This window comes from Ovis aries, chromosome 24 (assembly GCF_016772045.2).
Source record: "Ovis aries strain OAR_USU_Benz2616 breed Rambouillet chromosome 24, ARS-UI_Ramb_v3.0, whole genome shotgun sequence".
Classification (NCBI taxonomy): domain Eukaryota; kingdom Metazoa; phylum Chordata; class Mammalia; order Artiodactyla; family Bovidae; genus Ovis; species Ovis aries.
In genome coordinates, this window is record NC_056077.1 from 41519088 (window position 1) to 41542536 (window position 23449).

Consider the following 23449-nt stretch of genomic DNA (forward strand, 5'->3'; position numbering starts at 1 on the left):
CGCAGCCAGAGGGAGGGTGTCCCCCGAGGACTCAGGGCGGCTGTGCCTTTCAGGAAGCGCCCTGGTCTGGGCCACATGAGGTGCCGTGGAGTCCCCGGATGGAGTCTCCATGCGGCCTGCTTTCTTCCCGTGTCACCGCGCTGTGCCCCCGTGTAAGGCTCACCCTGCGGGGTTCCCCCCGTCAGCACCGCCTCGGCGTCCCCCCAGTTGCAGAGCGCGCCAGCTAGGGGACCACCAGTGCCTTGCTGCCCCAGGCGAGGAGCCGGCCAGGACAGTGAGGGCTCCTCCGGCCTCTGTGCCCATGTCCAGGCCCGGGCGTCGAGGCTGCGTGTGGCCTGCGGCCGCCCTCGTCCTGCACCCCCGGGTCTCCCGAGTGGCCGAGATGGGAGTCTTGTGGCCCTGCCCCTCCCCGCAGCGGCCTCTGCACAGTGTCCCCTCCTGCGCATCCAGTCCCCAAGGCCCTGCCCAGGCCAAGGGCATGTGAGGACAGGAGCCGGTGTGGTGGGGGCCCGTCTCCTACATTTCCATCCCTCAGACCCGAGTTCTGGGGGGCCTGCCAGGAAACTGATGTTTGCGGGGTTTTGCTGAGGAGGGAGGGTCAACCTGGCGCCTGTGGCTTCATTCTGCCCCCACCCCAGTAGCCTTCCCGGAGCCCAGGGGCCACAGCGGCCTGGTCCTGCCTCCTCGGCTCTGCTGGAGGCCGTCCTGGCGTCTCCCCGGCCCCTGGGCTGCTCTGAGGAAGGGCTGCAACCAGTGCTGGTGAGGGGCTTCCCCGCCGCCAGCTGCCCCCTGCCCAGCCTGCGTCCAGCCTCTGTCCTGCCAGGCTTTGTCGGAGGCCTTCCCTCCTCCAGCCAAGGGCCTGGGGCACTCTCAGGGGCTCCGGCACTGGCGGACGCCGTGCTGTGCGTCCACTCGGCCCTCCCCGGGGCCCGTGACGGTCTGATCGCCTGCAGCGACGGCGCACGTCCTGCCTAGAATCCTCCGCTTGTGGTAGCAGAACCGCCTCCCTTTCTCCCCAGTTTGTCCTCCAGAGTGCTGGTGCCTGTGTGTTTTAAAGCTACTTTCTCACTGAAGTGTGACGCACACACACACACGGATCGCACATCGGCACTGTCAGCTCGATGAGTGTCCCCAGGCGGAGCCCCCAGGGCCCCCCGTTACCTGGCTCTCCAGGCCCCCAGAAAGATGGAGGGGCCCCTGCCAGCCCCGCGCTGTGCCCCGCCCCCACCCCTGTCCTGTTGCCTTGGCGAATGCTGTGCTGGTCGGGGTCTGCCTCCTTGGGCATGGCCGGTCCCCTGGCCTCTTACCCGGGCACTGAACCTCCACCCTGCCCGGGTCCAGCCCCGGTGGATCCAGGGTAATTCGAAGGGGAGACGGAATCGGCGTCCTAGGAAAAAACTTATTTAATTACAGATATAAAGAGAGATTAGAAAGGAATAGTGTAGTGGAGAAAAAGAGGCTGAATAACTTGGTTTACATGGAATACCAATCACCACCTACGTAGGCCACGGGCGTCTTTCCGTTCTCCTGAAGGAGAGGAAGCATTGAGGCCTCCCCGGTCCGATCTTAGAAGCCCAGGCAAAATCAGCAGGCTTGGTGAGTGCCCACACTCCAGATGGGAATTCAGCCAGAAGGGCAAAGAAAGAACGACATGGGGGAATCAGTCTTTCCAGAAACTGACCCCATTTCTTTATTTTCAGGTTTGCTTATATACCTTTTGTTACACACAGGGATGAATGCAGAGTCACGCGGGGTCAGCAGACCTGACCCTTGTCACAATCAGGTGCTTCATATAAATGTATACAAAGGTCTTATGGGTTTTACAACATCTTCTGGCCATGAGGCCTGCTGACATTTTATGGCCCTTTCTGATAACGGTCAGTCAACCAGAAAACTTATTTTTTCCAGGGGTGATTTTTTTTCTTAAACCAGGCGCCACCCTCCAAATAAAGTTGCATTCCTATAGGGTGAGGGTATAGTGGGTTACAGTCAAGAAAGGGATTTCATTAGCCTAAGGTTTAATATGATTGATCTTAAAGGTTAATACTTATTTCTCCTATATGCTAGTTATATTCATTATAAGGGTAGGGAATATGGAGATTTCGCAGCAAATATGGGCTCAACAAATGAAAAACCCTTCACCAATATAATTTCTAATCAACCCACTAATACTATACTAATAATTTTGTAACTTCTCAAAAGAGTCTATATTTAGAAAGTTTTAAAGCATCTCGTGCCTCTCACGGTTGGGAGGCTGTAAACAATCACGTGGCCGGACGAACCTGCTCAGGCAGGCTAGAGAACCTTCAGAGGAGTTTGTAAGTTGAAACACTCTCGTCACGCCCAGGAATCTTTATTAACTGGAGCTGCAAGTTAACTCCTTCTCCGAGAGAAATGGTGATGGGGGAGAGCCTAAGTAGGCAGACTCTGGTTTTGGGGGTAGATGCTTGGGAACAGGGGGTTTCCTGAGGCTCGATCCCACCTTTGCGTATGCCGAAGCCTCCTTCCTCATGACCTTTGCGATGGGCGGAGTTCCTCACGCTGGCTCCCGGCACCACCCTGAATGCCCTCTCCTTCAGGCAGCTGCTCAGGGGTGGCCTCGGCAAGCTGTTATGTTACCACTGCCCCTCCTTCCAAATGGGGATTTCGGGGCTCCCCAGAAAGTGGCGGGGGCACAGAGACGGCAGGTGTGGTCCCTTGCTCCCCGGGAGGAGAAAGCCCACTGACCTTCCTTCTGTCTTGTCTTGAAGGCTCAGCTGTCACAGGCGCTGGAGGAGCTGGGAGGCCAGAAGCAAAGAGCGGACATGGTGAGTCTCGATGCTGTTGCCCAGTGGAGGCCTTTGTGGCCAAGGGGAGACCAGGGCCCTGCAGGCATAGCCGCAGGACCCTTGACCGACTTCTTCATCAGAGACACGGCTACCGGTGGAGAGGGGGGGCTTCATGGTTGAGTCCAGACTCCCCGCCTGCTCCAGGTTGGGGTCCAGAGTGCCCCTTTCCCGAGGCCACGCTGCCCAGCAGCACGGACCCCACCCTGACCCTGCGGGGCGCCCCTCGCCGTGTGCGCACCGGGCCCTCCAGCCTCACGCGTCCTCTTTGTTTCTCTGCTGCCCCGGCTGCGGGCCTACTTCTGACGTCAGACCACGTCCGCTCTGTCATCCTCGCGGCCGGGAGCCCTCGCCTGGGCGCATGCAGACGTGGCCACATGACCCGGCTGGGCCTCGGCGCCCACGGGAGACAGCGTGGCCGTGAGCGTCCTCGTCCAGTGCGAACTGTGAGCCGCTCTGGCGCCTGGTCTGGCGATACCCCTGGGCACAGGCAGGCCCTGCGGCGGAACTGGCATGTGTTGTCCGGTTGCCATGCCCAAGGCCGCTCGCCCGCTAGCCGGGGCGCCCCAGGAGGCTGCTGTGGGCGGGGCTCTGGGAGCTGCTGTGGGCGGGGCGCCCCTGGAGGCTCCTGTGGGCGGGGCGTCGGGAGCTGCTGTGGGTGGGGCACCAGGAGCTCCTGAGGGCTCTGGGGCTTTGGTCTGCAGTCGGAGTCCTGTCTCGGTGTTGGCGCAGCCAGGGGGCAGACACAGGTGGGGGTGAGGCGTCCTTGAACGCGCCTTGTGCCCCGCGGGCGGCCCCCCAGCTGTCGCCACCACTGCTGACCCTTCCTGTCGGGAGGGCTCCACCCGTGGGGGCCCAGGGGGTGTGGGGGGGGTCGCCCCGCCGAGGAGTCGAGGGTGGGGAGGCAAGCGGGATCAGGGAGCTGGGTTCAGAGGATGACACGGCGTCAGAGATGCAGCGGGCATGGGGTCCGGAACCCGGACTCCCGGCCGGGAAGCACCCTGTGTGCTTACCCCTCTGGGTGGGCGTCGGTGCTCAGTGGCAGAGCCCAAGGCCGACCCTGCCTGGCTGCTCCAGCGCAGATGCCTGTCGGGGGTCGGGGTCGGCCCCACCTGAGGTGGAGAGGCTGTGCCCAGAGAGGGCCCAGTCCCGTGTGTGATGGACGCCATTGGACAGGACAGGGTGGCCTGGGGCCTGGGGGAGCATTTCCTGAGGAGGCAGAGGACACGTCTGGACCCATGGAAGCCCCGATCGTGACCATCGCCTCCGGGAGCTGGGAGGGTAGGCTCTGGTGACGGGGAGCGGGGCTCCCCGGGGCCTCCCCGCCTTCTGTACTTGTCCACTGACCTTGACTCTGGGGCTGGGCCCCGGTGGGGCGTCCTTGAAGACTGATGGCCCCTCCCACGAGGCCCTGGGGACGGCAGGTAGTGCCTCCTTGCTGGGGTTGAGCTGGAGAGTGCCCCAGGGCACAGTTGCCCTGAGAAACCGAGATGAAGCCTTGAGGGCCACATGCCCACGTTGCCAGGCTGGGAAGCCTGCATGTCGCCCTTCCCCATCCCCAAGCTGCCCTTCCCCAGCCCTGGGGCTTTTTTGGACGAGCTGGGTGCCCTCTCAGGAGGGGGGGACAGGCCTGCTGTGCTTGCCCGCTGGGACAGCGGCCCTGCCTTGTGGGGACTGCAGGGCGGTGTGCTTCCTCCTCCTCTCAGCTCGTGCAGTTTCTGCACCTCGTGTGAAGCCTCCAGGGGCTTTGAAGTCCCTCCTCCACACCAGTCACACTGGAGCTTGCTGGGGGTGGGCAGCCAGGCAGGGGTGTTATTGCATGTCTCCCGGGGCAAGTCTGGTGTCAGCTACGGTGGAGAGCCTCCTCTGGGCCTGGTGCCCCAAATTCAGTGCCAGGCCCTCCCCGGGGGACCTCTGGGGACCGCCCTCCAGGAAGCATGCTTCCCTGGTGGCTCAGATGGTAAAGCGTCTGCCTACAATGTGAAGACCCGGGTTCGATCCCTGGGTCAGGAAGTTCCCCTGGAGAAGGAAATTGCAACTTATTCTGGTATTCTTGCCTGGAAAATCCCATGGACAGAGGAGCCCAGTAGGCTACAGTCCATGGGGTCGCAAAGAGTCGGACACGACTGAGCGGCTTCACTTCACTTCCAGGAAGCAGCTTGTCCCAACGGTGCTGACCCATCAGAGGTCATGGAGTGCACGGCCTGGCTCTTGTCTGAGCCCAGAGGTGCGGTGCTGGTGGCCCCCGCGTGCACACCCGGGGCGCTGCGGGCTCCTCTCGCTGGTCCTTTCAGGCTTGTTGTTGAATCTGGGCTGTCGCTGTCTCCTCAGAGAGGCTTTTAATCTCTGCCTTTGATTGTCCCATCTTTAGCTTATTTTGTGGTGTTTATTTCACGTCTCCCTTCTCTTTCCTTGTTAAAGGGAAAATGAGAAATGGCGGCGCCCAGGGACCTGAGGGCAGGAGCGTGCGAGCCTCTGTTCTCGCTCCTGACTGGGTCCAGAGGGCCCTGCAGCCCCCGAGGACACAGGCTGGTGCAGGGTGGCAGCCTGGGGCCTGACGCCCGTGGGCCAGTCCTCAGGGAGTGGATCGCCCAGGAAATGCTTGCGTTTGGTTACAGGGGGCTTTCTGGTCTGATGTAAACCCCCCAGGGGTGGAGGAGTAAGAGGCTGGAGCAGGGGCAGTCCCCAGAGCAGCCTCGCATGCTGAGGCTGGGAGGCCACAGTCAGCCCGCCCTCCCACGCCAGTGCCGAAGGCCTTGGTCCTGCCCATCTGTTGCTGCCATGAGAGGGCGTGCTCCTCTGGGTCTGGGCGGCGAGTAGCCTGCGTCCAGGGGCCCTGACTGCACCCCTGCTCCTGCTCTCCCAGCCCCAGCTCCCTGACCTGCTGTTCTCCGGCCCAAAGTCAGCTCACTAGGCAAGAAGAGACGGTTGAGAAGAAATAAGCATCTTTAGGCAATGGCGGATGACAGCACAAAGACAGTTTGACTTTTTGTTAATAATCAGCAAATTCATGCCAGTTAGTATGTGTGAGTACCGTTCACGTTTCTTTCTTTAAATGCAATTAATATCCCGAGGAAAGGCGTCCCCCACTGTAGCTGTGTCTCTGACACGCCTCGCCCTGATTAGCTTGGGAGGGCTGTGGCCGGAGGGGACTAGGCTGGACACCTGTGCTCGGGTCCGCGGCCCGCCTCCCAGGGCTCCTCCTGGAAGCGCTGCGCCAGGGCGGCCTGGCGACCCCCTCCGCCTCCTGCCGCCTGCCTCCTCCGCTCTGTCTCCAAGTGGGCGCAGTGGTCCAGGCTGTGAGCGCCCAGGCTTTGCCGTCCAGTGATCATGCTTTACAGCCGCCTCCGTTGCCCGTGCCCAGTGCAGCCAGGCAGGTTCCAGGGGCTCGCAGGCCTCCGGGGCTTTCCCTGCTCGGAAGCACCAGCGGTGCTCGCTCTGAGTCCTGGGGCTCGAGCACAGATCACACAGGTGGTGGGAGGGGGTTCATAGCCCTGCCGGGCCGTGCCCACCCCCATGGACCTTGCTGACACTGCGTCATTGTCGATTGCAACGCTCAGCGCAGTGAGTCACCGGGAGTGGGGTGAACCGCCATTGTTCACCACTCGCACCCCCGCCTGCGCCCCCCACCCGAACATCCGGCCTCATCACAGTCCTCCAGCGGAGTCAGCTGTCTTTCTGTAAATTATTAAAAGCACCTCCTGGTTCTGACCAGTGGTGAGTCATTTCACGTTCTGGATCTGTCCTGCTGTGACTGAAAAACGTCTGTCCTAGGTGGGCATGTCGGTAGGGCCCGTTGGTGGAGGAGACCACGGAGACCATGAGGAGCGGGCCTCCCCAGGCCTGGGCCCCTGCCCTGAGCCTCAGCGCCTGCTAAGAAACGCTGCTTTCTCAGGAACCTGGCCCAGAGGCGTGAATCCACGTGTGCAGGCCCACGCCGCTTAGGCTCATGTAGGTCGAGCCAGACGGTGATTGAACCTGTGGCCTTGCGAGGTCCCTGCATCTCTGAGAGCCAGGCGGTGACGACAGGCAGAGGGCCAGGGTCCCGCTGGCCGGGCCTGGCGGAGCGCCCCCCATCTCTGCATGAGTGAAGCTCGAGCCGCTCTCGTGGGGCCTGCGTGGCTGCCATAGTCACAGTGCGACCTTGGGCCACTTTCCTTCTCTGCACTTTCTTAGCCGTCCTCCTGTCCTCTGCCCCGGCTGAGGCCTGGTGCTCGCTCACCAGGTCTCAGGTAGGCCTCCCGCTGGACTCCAGCTGGCAGATGGGTCCCCCCGGGAGGCGGCGGCTCCCTGCGGGTCTGTGCTGTAAGAGGTCTCTCTATTAGCAAACGTACCGGCTCCAGAAATGGCCTTCCAGGGTGAAACGCAGCCTGGACACGTTCTCCAGCGGGGCTTCTTTTTATCCGAGGCAATGGTGTGTCCCAGCTCAGGTCAGCAGCTGGCTGAGCCATTGCTGACAGCCTGTGGCCTTTTGCACCTGGCGTGGCCCCCAGGCTGAGGCAGAATCGACAAGGGGGTTGTTCCAGACCCTCCCAGGACGCAACACTCCACCCCCCCGACCTGAGACCTTCCTGGGTGCTCGATGGGTCCAGGCTGAGCACCCCAGGCCCTTCGGCCAGGGTCCCCTCTGATCTCAGTGTCCTCTCGTCTCTCGGGGGCCTGGGGCCCTGCCCAGTGGAGCTCGGGAGGGAAGGCAGTGGCCTGGACCTCTGCAGTGAGGGCCCTCAGGGGGCAGCTCTCTGTCTGTGGGGCTGGCCAGAGGCCGGGCTCCTTTGCTGAGACGTCTGTGGCCCCTCAGGCTGGTGCTCACCAGCGGCCGCGGTAGTTAGACTTGCTTTTGGGGGAGGGGGGCACGTCCTCGCCCCCACGCCGGTTATTGCTTTGTGGGGTTGGGTACCACCCCTGGGCCCCAGCGGCACATCCTCTCGAATTAAACTGAAGTTCACAGGCTCTGTCTAAAGGTCGTGCCATACTAGTGAGCTCGCCTTGAGGACCGTTAGCGTCCAGTCTCCTCAAGGAGAGGGAGGGGGGTTGTCACCAGTGGGTCCAGGGCGGGGTAGCGCTCTGCTGGGGTGGTGATGCCTTCGGGGTGCCTGCCCAGCACCCGCAGACCCAGAGATGTCAGCCTGGCTGCAGGGAGCAGGCCTGGTCTCTCTCGTCCTTCTTCCTGTTCGGTCCTCGGCCCCGGGGGCTGGTCAGTTTGCTGGGTCCTCAGGAGCCCCTCCTCCCTGCCCCCAACGCACCCCGTGGGCTCTGGCTTCCCGGCCTCCCCATGCTCCTGTCTCTGCCCCTCCTCCAGCTTGTGCCGTGTCCTGGACGCTCCCAGGCTGTGAGCTGGGCCAGCCTCAGGGCCCACCTCTCTGGGATCCTGAGCGTTGCTGCCCGCTGGTCAGTGTTTGCTCCTGGGGAGGCTCAGTCCCACCCAGGCCCTCGGTCTGTGACAGAAGCACCCTCTCCGGCTCTGGTGGGAGGAGGTGCGGGGAGCAGGGCTGCCCCCAGGTTCTGGACCTCGGGGCAACGCCGGGCCAGGTGGAGAGGCTCAGGGCTGTGAGCACCTGGTGCTCCGTGTCCCGGGGTGGAGCGTGAGCGAGGCAGGAGCAGGTCTCCAGGGACCGGCTTGGAGCTGCAGTTGCAGGCAGTCCCTGCCAGACAGCTCGGCCTCCTGGGGTCCTGTCCCTCCCCAGGTACTTCCAGAAAGGTCTGTCCTGGCCCTGTTCTTCCCCGATCTCCCTGGACCGCCAGGTGCCTCTTCCAGAAGGGGGCAGTGTGTTGTTGCTTCAGAGTCGCCCCCAGCAGAGACTTTGCTGTCAGCGACTGAGGCCAGGACTGGGGGCCCCGTGCCCGTTCCCTGCGTCCGGGTCCCGTGCTCTGTGCCTCAGCCCCCCACCCCCGGGTCAGCTGCATGCTGCTCCTCGTCTGTCGGGACCTCCCACCTCCCCTGGAGCCGCCTCTGACCGACCCTGCTGCAGAAGAGGCAGCGCTTGCTGGAGGGGCCGCTGTGGCAGGCGTCCTGAGCTGCCCAAAGGCCTTCGCCTCAGCCGGCCTGGGGGCTTCACGGGTGCTGTCCCCGGGGTCTTCCCCAGGGATGGAGCTGAGCGGGAGGGTGAGTCCGGCCCTGGCCGTTTCACCAGACCCCGAAGCGAGGCTGGCTTGCGAGACCCAGCGCCCTCTGGTAGCACGGGTTTCCCTGGTGGTCCCCTGGTTGAGAATCAGCTTGTGGTACAGGAAACACAGGTTCCATCCTGGTCTGGGAGATCTCACAGGCCGTGGAGCCGCCCAGCCCGGAGCCGCAGCTGCTGAGCCCTTGCTCCCTGGAGCCCGTACCCCGCGAGGAGAGAAGCCTCCAAATGAGAAGCCCGCACACAGCAAAAAAGGCCTGGCCTAGCCAAAAATAAAAAATAAAACTTTCTAAAACTTAAAAAAATCCAAATGGAACTAGGACAAATAGCTTTCCTCTGATCACACTGTGACTAAATTTGAATTTAAAAGCACAGCCAAAAGAAGAAATAGCACCTAATTCTTGAAAGGAAAAAACCAGTAGAACAAGAGAGTCGGTCTTCATTCTTGGGTCTAAAATGGAGAAAACAGTCTTAATGGGAAGTCTTCCCTCCAGAGCCTGTGGGAAACAGCCAGACCAGCGCTGAGAAGAAAAGCCACAGGTTTAAATATTTATGTCACTGAACAAGAAGGAGTGAATATGTGTGGATTAAACACCCAATCCAAGAACTTGGAAAAAGAAGACAGAATTAACCTTAGTAAAGAAGACAGAATTTGTAAAGATCAAAGCAGAAGTTAATGAGAAAGTGAAAAATGGTAGAAATAACAAATCCAAATGCCTGTGCTTTGAAAACAAATCAGTAAAACATATTAATTATTCACAATCCTAGTAAAAAATTAATACAAACCATCACCACCCAAACTAAGAAATAAGAGCAGTTAGCTTGGACTTGCTGACTGGGCTGGGGCGGGTGAGGAGAGCATGTCCTTGGCACCGTAGGCTCTGGTCTGACCTGGACGAGGCTCCCCGTGTGCAGCCACACACAGCCCTGGAGCTGGACACACAGGGTGAGCACTGCCCTGCATACGAGCCCCCCTCTTCGGTGAGGAGGAGAGCTGGACGCACGCGTTACAGCGAACCCTGGAGAGAGAGTCACGAGGTCTGGGAGTCCTGCAAAAAGTTAGGGACTAGGTCACAACTCTGTTTAAAGTGGAAACCTGAAAGAGATGAATCATTTTCTCCGAAAATATAACCCATGAATACTGACTCCAGAAGAGAGAAATTTCAAACAGACCAGTTACTACCAACTTGTAAAAAACAGAAAACCCGCCACCTCTGTGGCCCCGCCAGCAAACAGGAAGACACGGAAAGGCATGAGACGGAGTGTGAGCCCCAGGGAAACCCCGCTGCAGCTCCAGTGCCATCCACACTGCCCAGGCTGCCCAGGCGCAGGGCAGGGAAGCGCGGGTCCTACGGATGCCAATTCCGCAGGCGCTCGGAGGTGCCGCGTGCGTCCACGCGTGTCGGGATGGGACGTGTGCAGGGCTTCTCCAGGACAGGCTGCTGCTCCCATCCTGGGCTGTCAGCTCACAGGACGTCTGCTCCACATTTGCTAAAAACCCGCCTGACGAAGTCCAACACTCAGTCTTAAGATCCCGTGATAACATACGGGTAATTTCTCAGCACGAATGTGTTCATTTCAAGCGAAAACTGACACGCTCGCTGTAAATAGGAAGATGCTAGATTAGTTCCACCGAAGCCACAAAGCGGTCAGCGGTGTCTGGTATTAGAACCGTAGCCTGGTGCTCTGGAGATTGCAGTGGTCACTGTTGGGCAGGAAGAGACACAGGGCCGGTGCTGGGAAGGAGCAGGGACACGGCCGGGGCGAGCCGGTCGGCCAGCAGGCCTCACAGCCCACTCGAGACCCCACAAGGTGGTGGGCGGCAGAGCCAACCCACGGGAATTTGACAGAGCCTGTGTCTACAGATGACAAGTCAGACAATGAGGAAAACCTTCCCTCCGACTCCAGCAGCAGTAAGATGCGGGTGGACGCAGGAGCCGCGGGTCCTGACGGACAAGCCGGCTCCGCCCTGGGACGTGCCCCAGGTTCCTGAGAGCAGGCGGTTTGGGTTCTTTTTTTAAATTAAGGGGTGGGCGGGGCAGGAGATAGAGGGCCCAGGATTCTTGGGGACAGGACTTCAGAAGCTGACCCGGTTACAGACAGGAAGCTCCTCTCCCTGGGGGCGACGAGCCTTTCTGCACCACAGCAAGGACGAGGACGGCTGGGCCCCGCCCTGAAGCCCAGCAGGACCCGTGGGGCCTTCCCGGTCCCCGCCTCTCATCCGTGAAAGACCTTTAGCTCCCAGGCTGTCCCCCAGTTCTAAAGAGCAAGTTTAATCAGAAAAGCAAGAAAACGCAGGAACAGAGGGAAGCAGTCAAGCGAGATGGAACAGTGGCGAGTTCAGCTCTAGCAGGGAGTGCAGGGCCTTCAGCTCCTCCTCGAGGCAGTGGGCGACTTCCTGGCCCGAGTGCTGGTGGGTCTTGCAGACACTGAGACCCCTGCCAGCTCGAAGGCGTTTCCTTGGTGTGGCTCCCTGCATGTGGGCCCAAGGCCAGCTGGATGTAGAAGGTTGATGGTGTTGGTGCCCAAAATACCCCCCAGCTATTGCCTCACAGCAGAGCAGAAGAATGCCCACAGGCCGCTCAGACACCCACAGCCCTCGCTGCGATCCCTGAAAGCCGCCGGGGGTTCGGGGCCTTTGGCTTGAGCAGCCCGAGCTCGCCCCCCTCCACTTGGGTCACTGCAGCCTGTGAGCGACTGACGGCCGCGCGTTGTCCGGTGACGACGTCAGATGGGACTGCAGGCAGACTTGCGGCTCTGGGACTCAGCCTGCAGGGGCGGCTCATGCCCAGGGGGTCTGCGTGTCTGAGCTGCCGGACAGGAAGCAGGCCAGACGTTGGTTGGCAGGAGGGTGGCCGTCAGGGGCGGTTCCGGGAGCCGTGACGGTGAACTGGCACTCTCTGTGTGTGGATCTGGAAATGCCTCTAAGTGTGCTACGTGAAAAAGATTAACGTACAGAGCAAGGTTAGAATACTTGCAGAATAACGTTTCTACAAACAACAAATACAGTTTAAAGAAGGGAAGAACGTCAGCCTTGTAACTGGTAAATGCGTGAGCCAAGCCTGGGGGCTGCAGGCTGGGAGAGGAGCCGGGCAAAGCTGGGGGGAGGCTTCTCCACTGCCCCCGTCTGAGTGTGATTCCTGAGGCTGCACAGCGCCAGCGGGTTCCAGGACGAGGCGTGCAGTCCTCTGGCAGGGCCTCCCCCCGTGCCCTGCTGCCAGATCAGCCCTTGCCTGCATGGAACAGGGACCAACCCAGACCAACTGCCGGGCCCACATTCCCCCAGGGGGGACCCTTCCAGGTCCAGGGAAGTTTGTGTCCGCTGATCTGTTTGATCGTGACCGTGAAGGTGGGCACCGTTGGGACGGGGGGGCTCCTGGGTGACCACCACTGGCCGCCAGGTAGGAGGTGCGGATGGCATCAGAGAGGAGTGGCTGGACCCTCGGGGACAGCAGCGCATGGACAGCTGGGTTCCCAGGAGGAGCTTTGTCCAAGGCTCCAGCTTCTGAGCAGAGGTCTGGGGGGCCTCTGGACACGGTGGATGCCGCTGCCCCTGAACACGGCCGGGTGCTGCTCTGCCTGTGACGCCACGTGGCGCAGGCGTCATTGGTGCCGGCTAGTGAATCCGGCCACCGCCCTGACGAAGGGGCCACACCGAGGGCACCTCCCACCTCTGGAGGGGCTGCAGCTAGTGTGGCGGGCGCTGGGCGGTGTCCAGTGCCAGGAGAGGCGGAGGAGTTGCGTGTGGGCCTGCGTGGAACTCAGTTCCGCCGAGGCTGTTCTGGGAGCTGGTCCCCAGGGGGCTTGCGCTTGGTCTGCACTCCGGCGGGCAGGCTCAGGTCCCCCAGGCCCGCTGGCCCATTTAGGGGCGGGGTCTCCTCCAGGGACCTAATGGCTGATTGGGGCGTCACACGACTGGGTGTCTGGGGCCCAGGAATCCCTCAAGTCAGGTCACCCAAGGAGGCCCTCCCTCGGAGGACTGGCCTGGAGGGCTTGGTTCAAGAGGCAGCGCAGCAGGCATCAGCCCGGCCACAGACCCCGCGTTGGGGACGCTGCCTCACTCCCAGCCAGGGCCTGCAGCTGGCATGGACCCCACAAGGAGCCTTCCCGGCATCCCATGTCGGGGATGGTGGGGAACTAAACAGGGTTAAGGTCCTCCCTGGGCGTCAGGACAGCCAGACCAGCAGGAGTCCCCGGGTGGGGCAGCGGGCCAAGAAGGGAGAAGGCCGATGGCCGGTGCCGGCCAGGAACAGCCAAGCTGGGTGACAGTGACCTGCAAGTGGGGGACCGGGCTCGCTGGGGTCCGGGATGGCAGGCCCTGGAGGTGGGCTAGGGAACAGCTGGAGGCCAGTGTGGGGACAGTGCTCCTGTGCCTGTGGCTGGCCACCTGGCCTGGGGCGTCCTTCCGCCTGCTGTCCCATTGGGGCCCTCAGAGCCCAGGGCAGCTCTGGCCGAGCGCGCTGCCCACAGCTGGGCCCGCCCTGCCCCGCCCCGCCCCGCCCCACCCCACGGGATGACTCGCCCTGCCCCGCCCCTGTCCCCCTCGGGTCCGGTCCGCGGCTGGCTCTCCGCCCTGCTCTGCAGCCTCATCTTACCCCCACCCGCAGCACATGTTACAGCAGCTCACTTCCTCGTTGCCTTCCGCACAGTCTGTGCAACTTGACATCCTGTCGAGGACTCTGACGTCCAAAATAAATAATGGATCAGGACTATTAGGACCGATCAGAGCACTGCCGCGCTGAAATACGTTCTTTCCGGCTGCTGGGTCCCCTTGCCCCAGATTCTGAGGTTTCCCCTCAACGTGACTGTGTCTCCATCCAAGGCTGTTGTGGAGACAAGAAGTAAAACACCGAAGCTGTGCTTGCGGGAGGCCTGGCAGCAGACGGGAGCTCAGAGAGGAGGGTCTTCTAACCTGCCCCCCACAGGGAAGTGGCTGTGCCCCCGGACTCCTGGGGCCCGTGGTCCAGGCTGATTTCTTGCCTGTGTTTTCCGGGCCCCTGGTCCAGGCTGACCTCTCGCCCCGTGTCTCCCGGCCTATGGTCCAGGCTGACCTCTCGCCCCGTGTCTCCCGGGCCCCTGGTCCAGGCTGACCTCTCGCCCCGTGTCTCCCGGGCCCCTGGTCCAGGCTGACCTCTCGCCTGTGTCTCCTCACAGCTGGAGATGGAGCTGAAGATACTGAAGTCGCAGGCGGGCCCGGCTGAGCAGAGCTTCCTGTTCTCCAGGGAGGAGGTGAGCTCGCTCAGGTGCGTCTTGCCCTCCCCTGCCCTGTGCCCCCACCCCCATGCCCGGCCCCCCTGTGCCCCCACCTCTGTGCCCCCCCCATGCTGTCTTCACAAGTTTCCCCTCTCCGTCCCCCGCACTGGGTTGGCCATTGCTCAGCGGCCTCCTCCTGCCCCGAGCCTGGCAGACAGCAGGGTGCCCCGCATGGCGCTCTCTGCAGGGACCTGACTCTGCTTCACCTGTGGGCGTGCGTGCGTGACGACAGGAGATGTCTCCTGCCCCCCCTGCCTCAGAGGAGGGCACAGCTGCGGAGGGACGTGGGCCTTCGGCCACCACCCACGACCCGGGCAGAAGCAGAACTTGCCCCCACGGGCCTGGGCCTGGTGTGTGAAGCACGGTGAGGGTGAAGCTGCCCCTGGACCCTGGTGCCCCCGGCTGAGGGCTCAGTCTGGAGGGGAGCTGTTGTGGGAGCCCTGCGTTTGATCACAGAGGCTTCTGCAGCCCCACGCCCCTCCCGACCAGGGCGGATCTGCTGGGAGGAAGCCCATCGCCAGTCAGCAGGCCTCCTCTGCCTGCCTGCAGACACCACCGGGAGCACAGCTGCTGCAGCCATGTTTGGGCCCCAGGCCTGCTGCCCCCCTGCTGCCCTCTGCAAGAACCGGGGGGCGTCCCAGCCAGGGCTGTGCCCAGCTGCCACTCCTGCACTGACCCTGCGGCGGGCGGGAGGGGTGGCCTCCCCCAGAGCAGAGCCTCGGGCCCGGGGTCCTGGCCTGCCCCGCGCTGCTGTCCGGAGGACCGAGGGCCGTCTGCTGTCCGGGGTGCTGAAACGTCACAGCCGCGCTGCCGTGTTTCTGGTGGCCTTTCAGCGTGGCGTCTCTCGCTCTCCAGCTCCTGGAAGGTCCCTCAGTGACTCATCGGTCATTTTCCCTCTTCCGTTTTCTCCGTTGTTTCTTTCTGAAGCTGTTGCTTAGATGTTGAGCTTTCTGGATGCTTTCTGTTATAAAAACACTTTTGATGCTATTTTCTATCATTGGGCTTTACTTTCTATAAAATGTTCTCAAGTTATCAGCCCGTTCGTCCTTTATTTCTGCTGTTATACTCTTAATTTCCTGAGAAATATTTTTTTTTGTAGCGTTGTTGTTCTTTGAGTATCCGTCATGTAAAATGTGTTTGCTAGCTCTTTGATGTCATAATGGGGCTTTCTGAAGTCTCCTTCAGCCCAGACCCCCTTCCCTTTATGCTGCTTTCTCCGTCAGCGTGGTGGCTTGGGGGAAGGCCTCCTGCTGACGCTGCGCCTGCGGTCCTGGCGGTCCTGGTGGTCCGCTTACAAGCAGGGGGCACCGACCCCCCCGGGCCTGCCTGGGCCTGACGGACTCTGCGGGAGGCTTCGCTAGGTCTACCATGGCCGTTTCATGGGGAGCCCTCGTGTCTTCAGGGAAGAGCCCCGTCTGGAGGTGAGCTGCCGGCTTCCAGGTGCAGAGCCTCGGCAGGACCAGGCTTTGGTGTTTGTGGACACGGCCCTTCAGTGCCCTGCCAGCTGGGGCAGCTTGGCCCTCCAACGGGTGTCCCTCTGCTCCAAGACCTGCTCTCTTCTCTCTCAAGAAAATAAATCTCTGGTCTTCAGCGGGGGGTGAGGTCCTGCAGCTTGGTGCTTGACGTGTCCGGGATGCAGTAAAACCCACCCTACCTGGAGTTGGGATGAGACAAGACCATCGACAGACACCGGCGCCACAGCGGCTCAGGCGGGGAACTGCCTGATGAACAGTTACACATCCTCTTTAAACAAGTGATACATTTCAACAAAGAAATAAACATCATCGTGGTTTTTTTTTTTTTTTAAGAATCAAATGTAAATTATACCCCTGAAAAATACAATAACCAAAATACAAAACTCCCCAGGTACGCCCCACAGTAGACTGCCAGGCCAGTAGAAACCCCTCAGCAGAGCAGCAGGGAGACAGACTGCGCGCAGCCAGAGCAGAGCCTCGGGGACCTGTGGTCGGGAGACAGGGCGGGGCCTCGAGTAGCTGGGGCCCCAGAGGGGAGAAGGGCGCTGAGGCGGAGAAGACGCCCTGAGAAGTGATGACTGCCCGTTTCCCAAATCTGGTGAAGGGCACGAAACTACAGGTTTAAGAAGCTCAGTGGACCCCTTACATCCTAAAACCCAAGAAGCCTGCACCATGACATGTGCTGATCGACCTCCTGCAAATTAATCACAAAGGAAAAGTCTTGAAAGGCGCTGCAGAGAAACAGCATCGTCTGTGGGGACAAGGATCAGAGCGGCAGCGAGGTTTCATCTGAAACTGCAGAAACCAGAGGAGGCGCACAACACTTCTCAAGCTTCTGAGAGAAAAGAACCGTCAGCCAGTGGAAGCATCCTTCAGGGGTGAGAGAAAAATCAAGACGCCCTCCGCCGGAGCAAAGCTCAGAGAATCTGTCACCGGCAGACCTGCCCTTAATGAGTGTCAGAGGAAGCTCCCGGGCAGGAAGGGCACAGTGAAAGGGGAAAGCCTGGAAATCCCACGGGGAAGGGACGGCGGCACGGGCGGAAACGGGAAGCGGCGGGGTGAAAGGCTGGCCTCGCGGCTCTGTGAGATCGTCCCGAGGGTGGAAGCCTGGAGCGTCCCATGATGCTGGTGCTCGGCACACGTGGTGGCAGCCTCGAGCCCGCCTGATCTGACAGCAGGCAGGGGGCCTCAGCACCGGGAAGCCGCATCACGTATGCTCATCTCCATGCTTCCAGCGACAGTAAGAAATGCGCACAACGCCGTGTATCCAAAACGCTGCAGAATGAGATTCTAGAAAGCGGCCAAGGAACCCACAGGAAGGCAGAAGGGAGACAGAGGGAACGAACAGGGAACGTAAGTGAAGCCGCAGATGTAGTCATCGGGAAACAAGTTGCATTTAATGTGAACGATGTGAACACACTAACTACGAGGCAGATTGGCAGCGTGGATGCACACACACAACCCGGATACAAACACACAACCCGGATACAAACACACAACCCGGATACAAACACACAACCCGGTTACAAACACAACCCGGATACACACACACAACCCGGATACAAACACACAACCCGGATACAAACACACAACCCGGACACAAACACAACCCGGACACAAACACACAACCCGCTTACAAACACACAACCCGGATACAAACACAACCCGGATACACACACACAACCCGGATACAAACACACAACCCGGATACAAACACACAACCCGGACACAAACACAACCCGGACACAAACACACAACCCGCTTACAAACACACAACCCGGATACAAACACAACCCGGATACACACACACAACCCGGATACGAACACACAACCCGGATACAAACACAACCCGGTTACAAACACACAACCCGGTTACAAACACACAACCCGGATACAAACACAACCCGGATACAAACACAACCCGGTTACAAACACACAACCCGGTTACAAACACACAACCCGGATACAAACACACAACCCGGTTACAAACACACAACCCGGATGCAAACACACAACCCGGTTACAAACACACAACCCAGTTACATGCCATCTGCAAGGCTCGCTTCAGCTGTGACAGCATGGGTAGGTAGAAAGTGAAAGAACAAGAAATGATGTGCGGGGCACGCACGAGTGTTTTCAAAGTAGATGCGGCTTGTGCCGGTGGAACAATGTCAGGTAAGATTCGGCGGACCAAAAGGGACCCTGTGAGAGGCTCCGTCTGCACAGAAGCGTAACTTCCAACTCACGAAGCTGAGTGATGAGCTGGGAGGAGGCGTGGGCAGATCCACCTGTGCGGTCAGGGCCTGGCATAGTGCCCCCAGGAGCAGCAAGACTGACCCGAAAAGCAACAGAGATGCGGAAGGGACTGAACAGGGCCCGGGCGACGTCCGCAGGAGGCACGGCGGGCAGACCGCACCCAGCTTGCGGAGCACGTCCCGGAGAGTCAGCTTCATCCCCCGTGTGTTCTGTGTCCAGAAGGAGCTCGATCCGGAAGTCAGTGCCAGGAGAACCCAGGGGAGTCTCCTGGCATTTGGAGATTAAACACACTGTTAAACAGCCCGTGTGTCAAAGAGGATGTCTCAAAGGAGAGAGAGAGACAGCCAAGTGATGGTGAAAACAGACCCCTGAGAGTCTGTGGTTTGGGCAGTGGGAGAGCAGGCAGACGTCTGGTTTATAATCCAGTCTCCAGACCTTGGAAAAAGAAGGGCACAGGGAGCCCAAAGCGAGCAGAAAGGAGGGGCTTGTAAAGAGTGGATTTAATGGAAGGAGAAAACCAGAAAATTACTGAAGCAAAAAGCCAGTCCTTTGAACATCAATGAACCTCCAGCAAAGGTGACAAGTATGGAAGAGACACGGAGCGTCGGTGCTGGAAGGACGGGGGAGCCTCTGCAGGCCCTCCCGCCGCTAGAGGGTGTGGGGGTGTCACGAGCAATTCACGCTCACAGAGTCGGCAGCTCGGGCACGATGGACTGCTTCCTCGAAAGCCAGGGACTCGCGCAGCTCGTCCGAGCTGAGCTGGATGGTCCGCGGCATCCTGTGTGTGTGGTGTGAGCACTCACTCATACCTGACTCTGTGACCCCAAGGACTGTAGCCCTCCCGGCTCCTCTGTCCGTGGGATTTTCCAGAGGATACTGGAGTGGGTTCCCATTTCCTCCTCCAGGGGATCTTCCCGACCCAGGGATTGAACTCACGTCTCCTGTGTCGGCAGGCGGACTCTTTACCACTGAGCCACCCGGGAAGCCCCCCTGCGTCATCCTACAAACGTTGAAACCTTGAATTCACGATTACAGTGCTTCCCCCAAAGGATGTTGCCAGGTCTGTGGCTTGTCTCTAGAGAACTGTAAACGTTGAGAGGATAAGTAGCATCAGCTTTACACAGTCTGTTTAGACAGTGGAGGAGGAGGTGGCCCGGCTTGTGGGGGGTCTCCAGAGGGACGTTGGTGAGCTCGTGGCAGTGGTGGCCGCGGGTGTGTGCACGCGTGGCGGCACCCGTGGGGCCTGTGCGCGTTGTCTTGACAGAGGCTCCGTGAAGAGGCCGTGGCCGCCTCCTAAGTTTGTGCAGGTTCCTGTAATTCTTTCCTGAGGAGTGGGGGATTGAGACTCCAAGCTGCTTTCAGAAGTGACTCCCTGTGACGCCGTTCCCGAGACCTCCTGGGCTGTTAGTGGTGGGAGCTTCTCGGCATTTCCATGGCTGGCCCAGGGCTTAGCTCTCTTGTGTCATTTACCGCTATGCTTACCGCTATGCTTCCAACTTCTAAGGTGCTTTGGGCACTGCCATTCCTGTTCTGTCTTTTCAGAAGCAGGCCTCACAAGAAGTCAGGAAGGTCTATGCTCTCACTTTAAAGAAATTTTGAGAGAGCTTGCACCTAAGTGTGAATGTAGAGGCCAGCACCTTCACCTGACGTCTCCGGCGATTTTTCTGTGCACAAACGTTTCATGCACAGTGAACCCCGCGCCGTTTGAAGCCCGTCTCCCCGCTCTGTCTTGTGACACCTTCCTGTGTCTCTGCAGCCTTCCTGTAAACGCTAACGCATAGTTTGTCTCATGCTACAGTTGACTGCTCCCCTTTTAGAACTTGAGTTATTTCATGTTTTCAGCTGCTGAGAACAAGCTGTGATGAATATCTCTGCATGAACCATTGCCCGTGTTTTTACATACGCACACGCGTGTTTTCTGGGTCTCAGAAATCCAATGGTACTTACATGTAGGATTCTGCTGCTTGTGGTTTTGAAACCAGGACACCCCCCCACTGCCCCCGTCAGTAGCTGTCGTAATCATTGCACCAAAACCGCTGACGTGCGCCCGGTGCTTTCTGTGGGCCAGGCTCTGCACCCCGGGCTTTCCCTTCAGTACCAGCCCTGAGGGATTTTAACGCCCGTGTCGTCGAGGCGCACTCCGCATACAGCAGGGCGTGTCCCTGTCAGTGCCCAGTGTCTTGGGGCACCAGGTGGGGCTGTGGGCATCGCCCCCCAGAGGGCAGGTCTCGGACAGTGTGTTGCCTTTGGCGAAGCGCAAACACTGATCGGACTTCCCTGGTTGCTTAGTGCTGAAAAGCCCTCCAGCCAACGCAGGAGACACGGGCTCGATCCCTGAGTCAGGAAGATCCCCTGGAGAAGGGGATGGCAACCCACTCCAGTATCTTGCCTGGAAAAATCCCACAGACAGAGGAGCCTGGCGGGCTACAGTCCATGGCATCGTAGCATCGGACGTGACCGAGCAGGCGCGCGTGCAGAGGGTACAGTGAAAGCTAGTCTGCCTTTCCTTATCAGCACGTTCCTTCAGATCTGAAGAACGCCAGTGATCAAATACTCCTCTTCCACCCCCCCCCCCACCGGACACCACAGTCACACTTGCAGATGCGTGCCCCTGCTCGCAATCACCACCCCGAGAAGCTACAGAACATACGCTAGGCGGCCTGCTGTCTTCCACTTCTGAAATTATTCTGTACCTATTGCTGTTCAGTCGCTTAGTCGTGTCCGACTCTGCAGCCCGTGAACTGCAGCACGCCAGGCTTCCCTGTCCTTCACTGTCCCCTGGAGTTTGTTCACACTCTTGTCCATCGAGTCGGTGATGCCATCCACCCATCTCATCCTCTGTCGCCCCCTTCTCCTCCTGCCCTCAATCTTCCCCAGCATCAGGGTCTTTTCCAGTGAGCCGGCTCTTCTCATCAGGTGGCCAAAGTGTTGTAGCTTCAGCTTCAGCATCAGTCTTTCCAATGAGTATTTGGAAAAAGACAGATTGTCTTTTTCTTGGTGTACAGTCCCAGGCATTTCAATTACTTGCCCCTTGATCGGAGCGCAGACTGATGCGGTCGCTTCAAAGCCCCCTCCCGCCGTCAGCTTGTGATTGCCCCCGCACGCCCGCGGTCCTGCTGCAGCCTCTGAAGAGGCTGCCCTCTTCCCCACAGGTCCGTTCCTTTCTCAGTAATGTCCTGTAAATGCAGCCCTACAATTTTACTCTTTAGAGACCAGCGGCTTTCACTGAGCATAAGTGACATTCCTCCACGGTGTTGTCACCATGAAGTCCCTTATTTTCTGGTAACTGTAGCTTTCTACCAACTTTGGAAATCAGGAAGTACAAGTTTTCCCAATTTGTTCTTTTCCAAGGTTGTTTCAACTCCTCTGATGTCTTAACCGTTGTAAGTCTTCCTATCCATGAACATGGAATATCTCCTCATCCGTTTAGTTTTTCTTTAATTTCTTCCAGCAACCTTTTGCAGTTTTCAGTATACAAATCTTTTCCTCCCTGGGTCAGTGAAAACCTAAGTAGTTTGTTCTCTTTGATGCTCTTGTAAATGGACTGATTTTGTTAAATTCCTTTTTTCAGATTTTTCATTGCTGTTGTTTAGAAATATAGCTGATTTTTATCTATATTGAAACATACTAATCATTTCAGCCGAAGATTTGTTGATTTTGTTGATCTTTTCAAATGACCAGCTTTGGGTTTGTTGATTTTCTTACCGTTTTTCTGTTTCTGTGTCATTGATCTCTGTTCTAGTCTTTATTATTTTCTTCCTTCTAGCTTTTGAGTTCAATTTGCTCTTCCTTTTATAATTTCTTAAGATGTATACTCATGTTATTGATTTGAGATCCCCCTCTTCCCTCGTGGCTCAGACAGTAAAGAAACTGCCTGCAATGTGGGAAACCTGGGTTCAATCCCAGGGTCGGGAAGATCCCCTGGAGAAGGGAACGGGTACCTGCTCGAGTATTCTGGCCTGGAGAATTCTGTGGACAGAGGACCCTGGCCTACAGTCCATGGGGTTGCGAAGAGTAGGACACGACCGAGTAACTTCCACTACTTCACTTTCTTTTAAAATGTAGGCTTTCAGGCTATGAATTCCCCACGAGCCTGGCTTCATTGGTCTCTTGTGTTTCGCTTTCATTTTATCCTCTCATTTCTTCTCTGATGTGTTGCTGAAGCCTGCGGTTTAGTTTCCACATATTTGTTTCCCAGTTTCTGTTTCTGTTATAGGGCTTTCCTTTCGTCTCGCTGAGTGAATTCCATTAGAGCAATAAATTTAGCTTACTGAGACTTGTTCTGTAGCCTGACACGTGGTCTCTTCTGGAGGACGCCCATGTGCGCTTGGCTAGAACATGTCCTCTGCTGTTGGTCTACCTGAATCCCAGGTTCCCAAGCCTTCCGCTTCCGGCGGTGGTTGCTCCTTTTTCTAACTGGGTAGTATTCCACTGGTGGATAGACCAACGGAAACAAATGCGTCCGTTCACTTCCTGAGGGATATCTGTGTTGTTTCCAGCTCGGGGCAGCTATGCCTGGAACTGCTGCAAACGTGTGCGCGGGTTGTGTAGGGGCGACGATTTCTATTTCCCTAGGGTAGCTACCGCAGAGCGGCTTTCTAAGTGATGTGTTCAGCGTGTGTTTGGCTTTGGAAAATAGTCTGGTGGTTATTTAAACAGAACTGTGTTAGAGTTTGGGTTCTTCTGTGTCAGCACTTGGTATTGTCAACATCTGTACTTTATTTAGCCCTTCTGCTGGGTGTGTGATACTGCATTCACTGGCGGTCTCACCATGGCTTTTCACCTGTATTTCCCAAATGGCTAATGATGCTGAACAGATTTTCATTAGTTGCAACCTGTTTTAACATTTTTGATGAGATATCTGTTTAAATATTTAGTTGTTTTTTTCTTGCTGCTGTTCTATTTTTTTTGACTTATTGTTGAATTTTGCAATTTATTTATAGTGGATATGTGTTTGTCAAATATGTGCTTTGCAAATATTTTCTTTTGGTCGGTAGCCTGTTTTTTTCATTATCTTCCCAATGTCTTTAACAAAAGTTTTAAATTTTGAAAAAGTCCAATTTATCAACTTTTAGATATTGAGTCTGAAAACTTCTTGCTTAGCCTTGCATATCAAAGATGTTCTGCTTTGTTTATTTCTTAAAATTTTATGATTTCACATTTTATATTTAAGCTTCTGACCCATGTTCAGCTATGTAAGACATGAAGTTTAGGTGAAGATTTATTTTTGCCTAAAGCTGTTTGGATGTTAGTTCTAAAGGATATCTTTTAAACTAACACCCAAGAAAGATGTCCTTTTCATTATAGGGGACTGGAATGCAAAAGTAGGAAGTCAAGAAACACCTGGAGTAACAGGCAAATTGGGCCTTGGAGTACCGAATGAAGCAGGGCAAAGGATAATAGAGTTTTGCCAAGAAAATGCACTGGTCATAGCAAACACCCTCTTCCAACAACACAAGAGAAGACTCTACACATGGACATCACCAGATGATCAACACCGAAATCAGATTGATTATATTCT

The 23449-nt window shown here is 57.9% G+C and overlaps 1 protein-coding gene across 13 annotated transcripts in view; it reads left to right on the top strand.

The window, feature by feature from the left end:
• Positions 1-23449, top strand: part of MAD1L1 (mitotic arrest deficient 1 like 1) — a 293088-nt gene that overhangs the window by 161844 nt on the left and 107795 nt on the right. For all 13 annotated transcript variants that reach the window (XR_006058001.1, XM_042240605.2, XM_060406090.1 and 10 more), the window contains 2 exons: positions 2751-2807; positions 14099-14187. Coding sequence is in view for 12 of the 13 variants with exons in the window: in XM_042240605.2 (XP_042096539.1) it covers positions 2751-2807; positions 14099-14187 (146 nt within the window). In the remaining variant the exon portion in view is untranslated. The remainder of the gene's footprint in view (positions 1-2750; positions 2808-14098; positions 14188-23449) is intronic.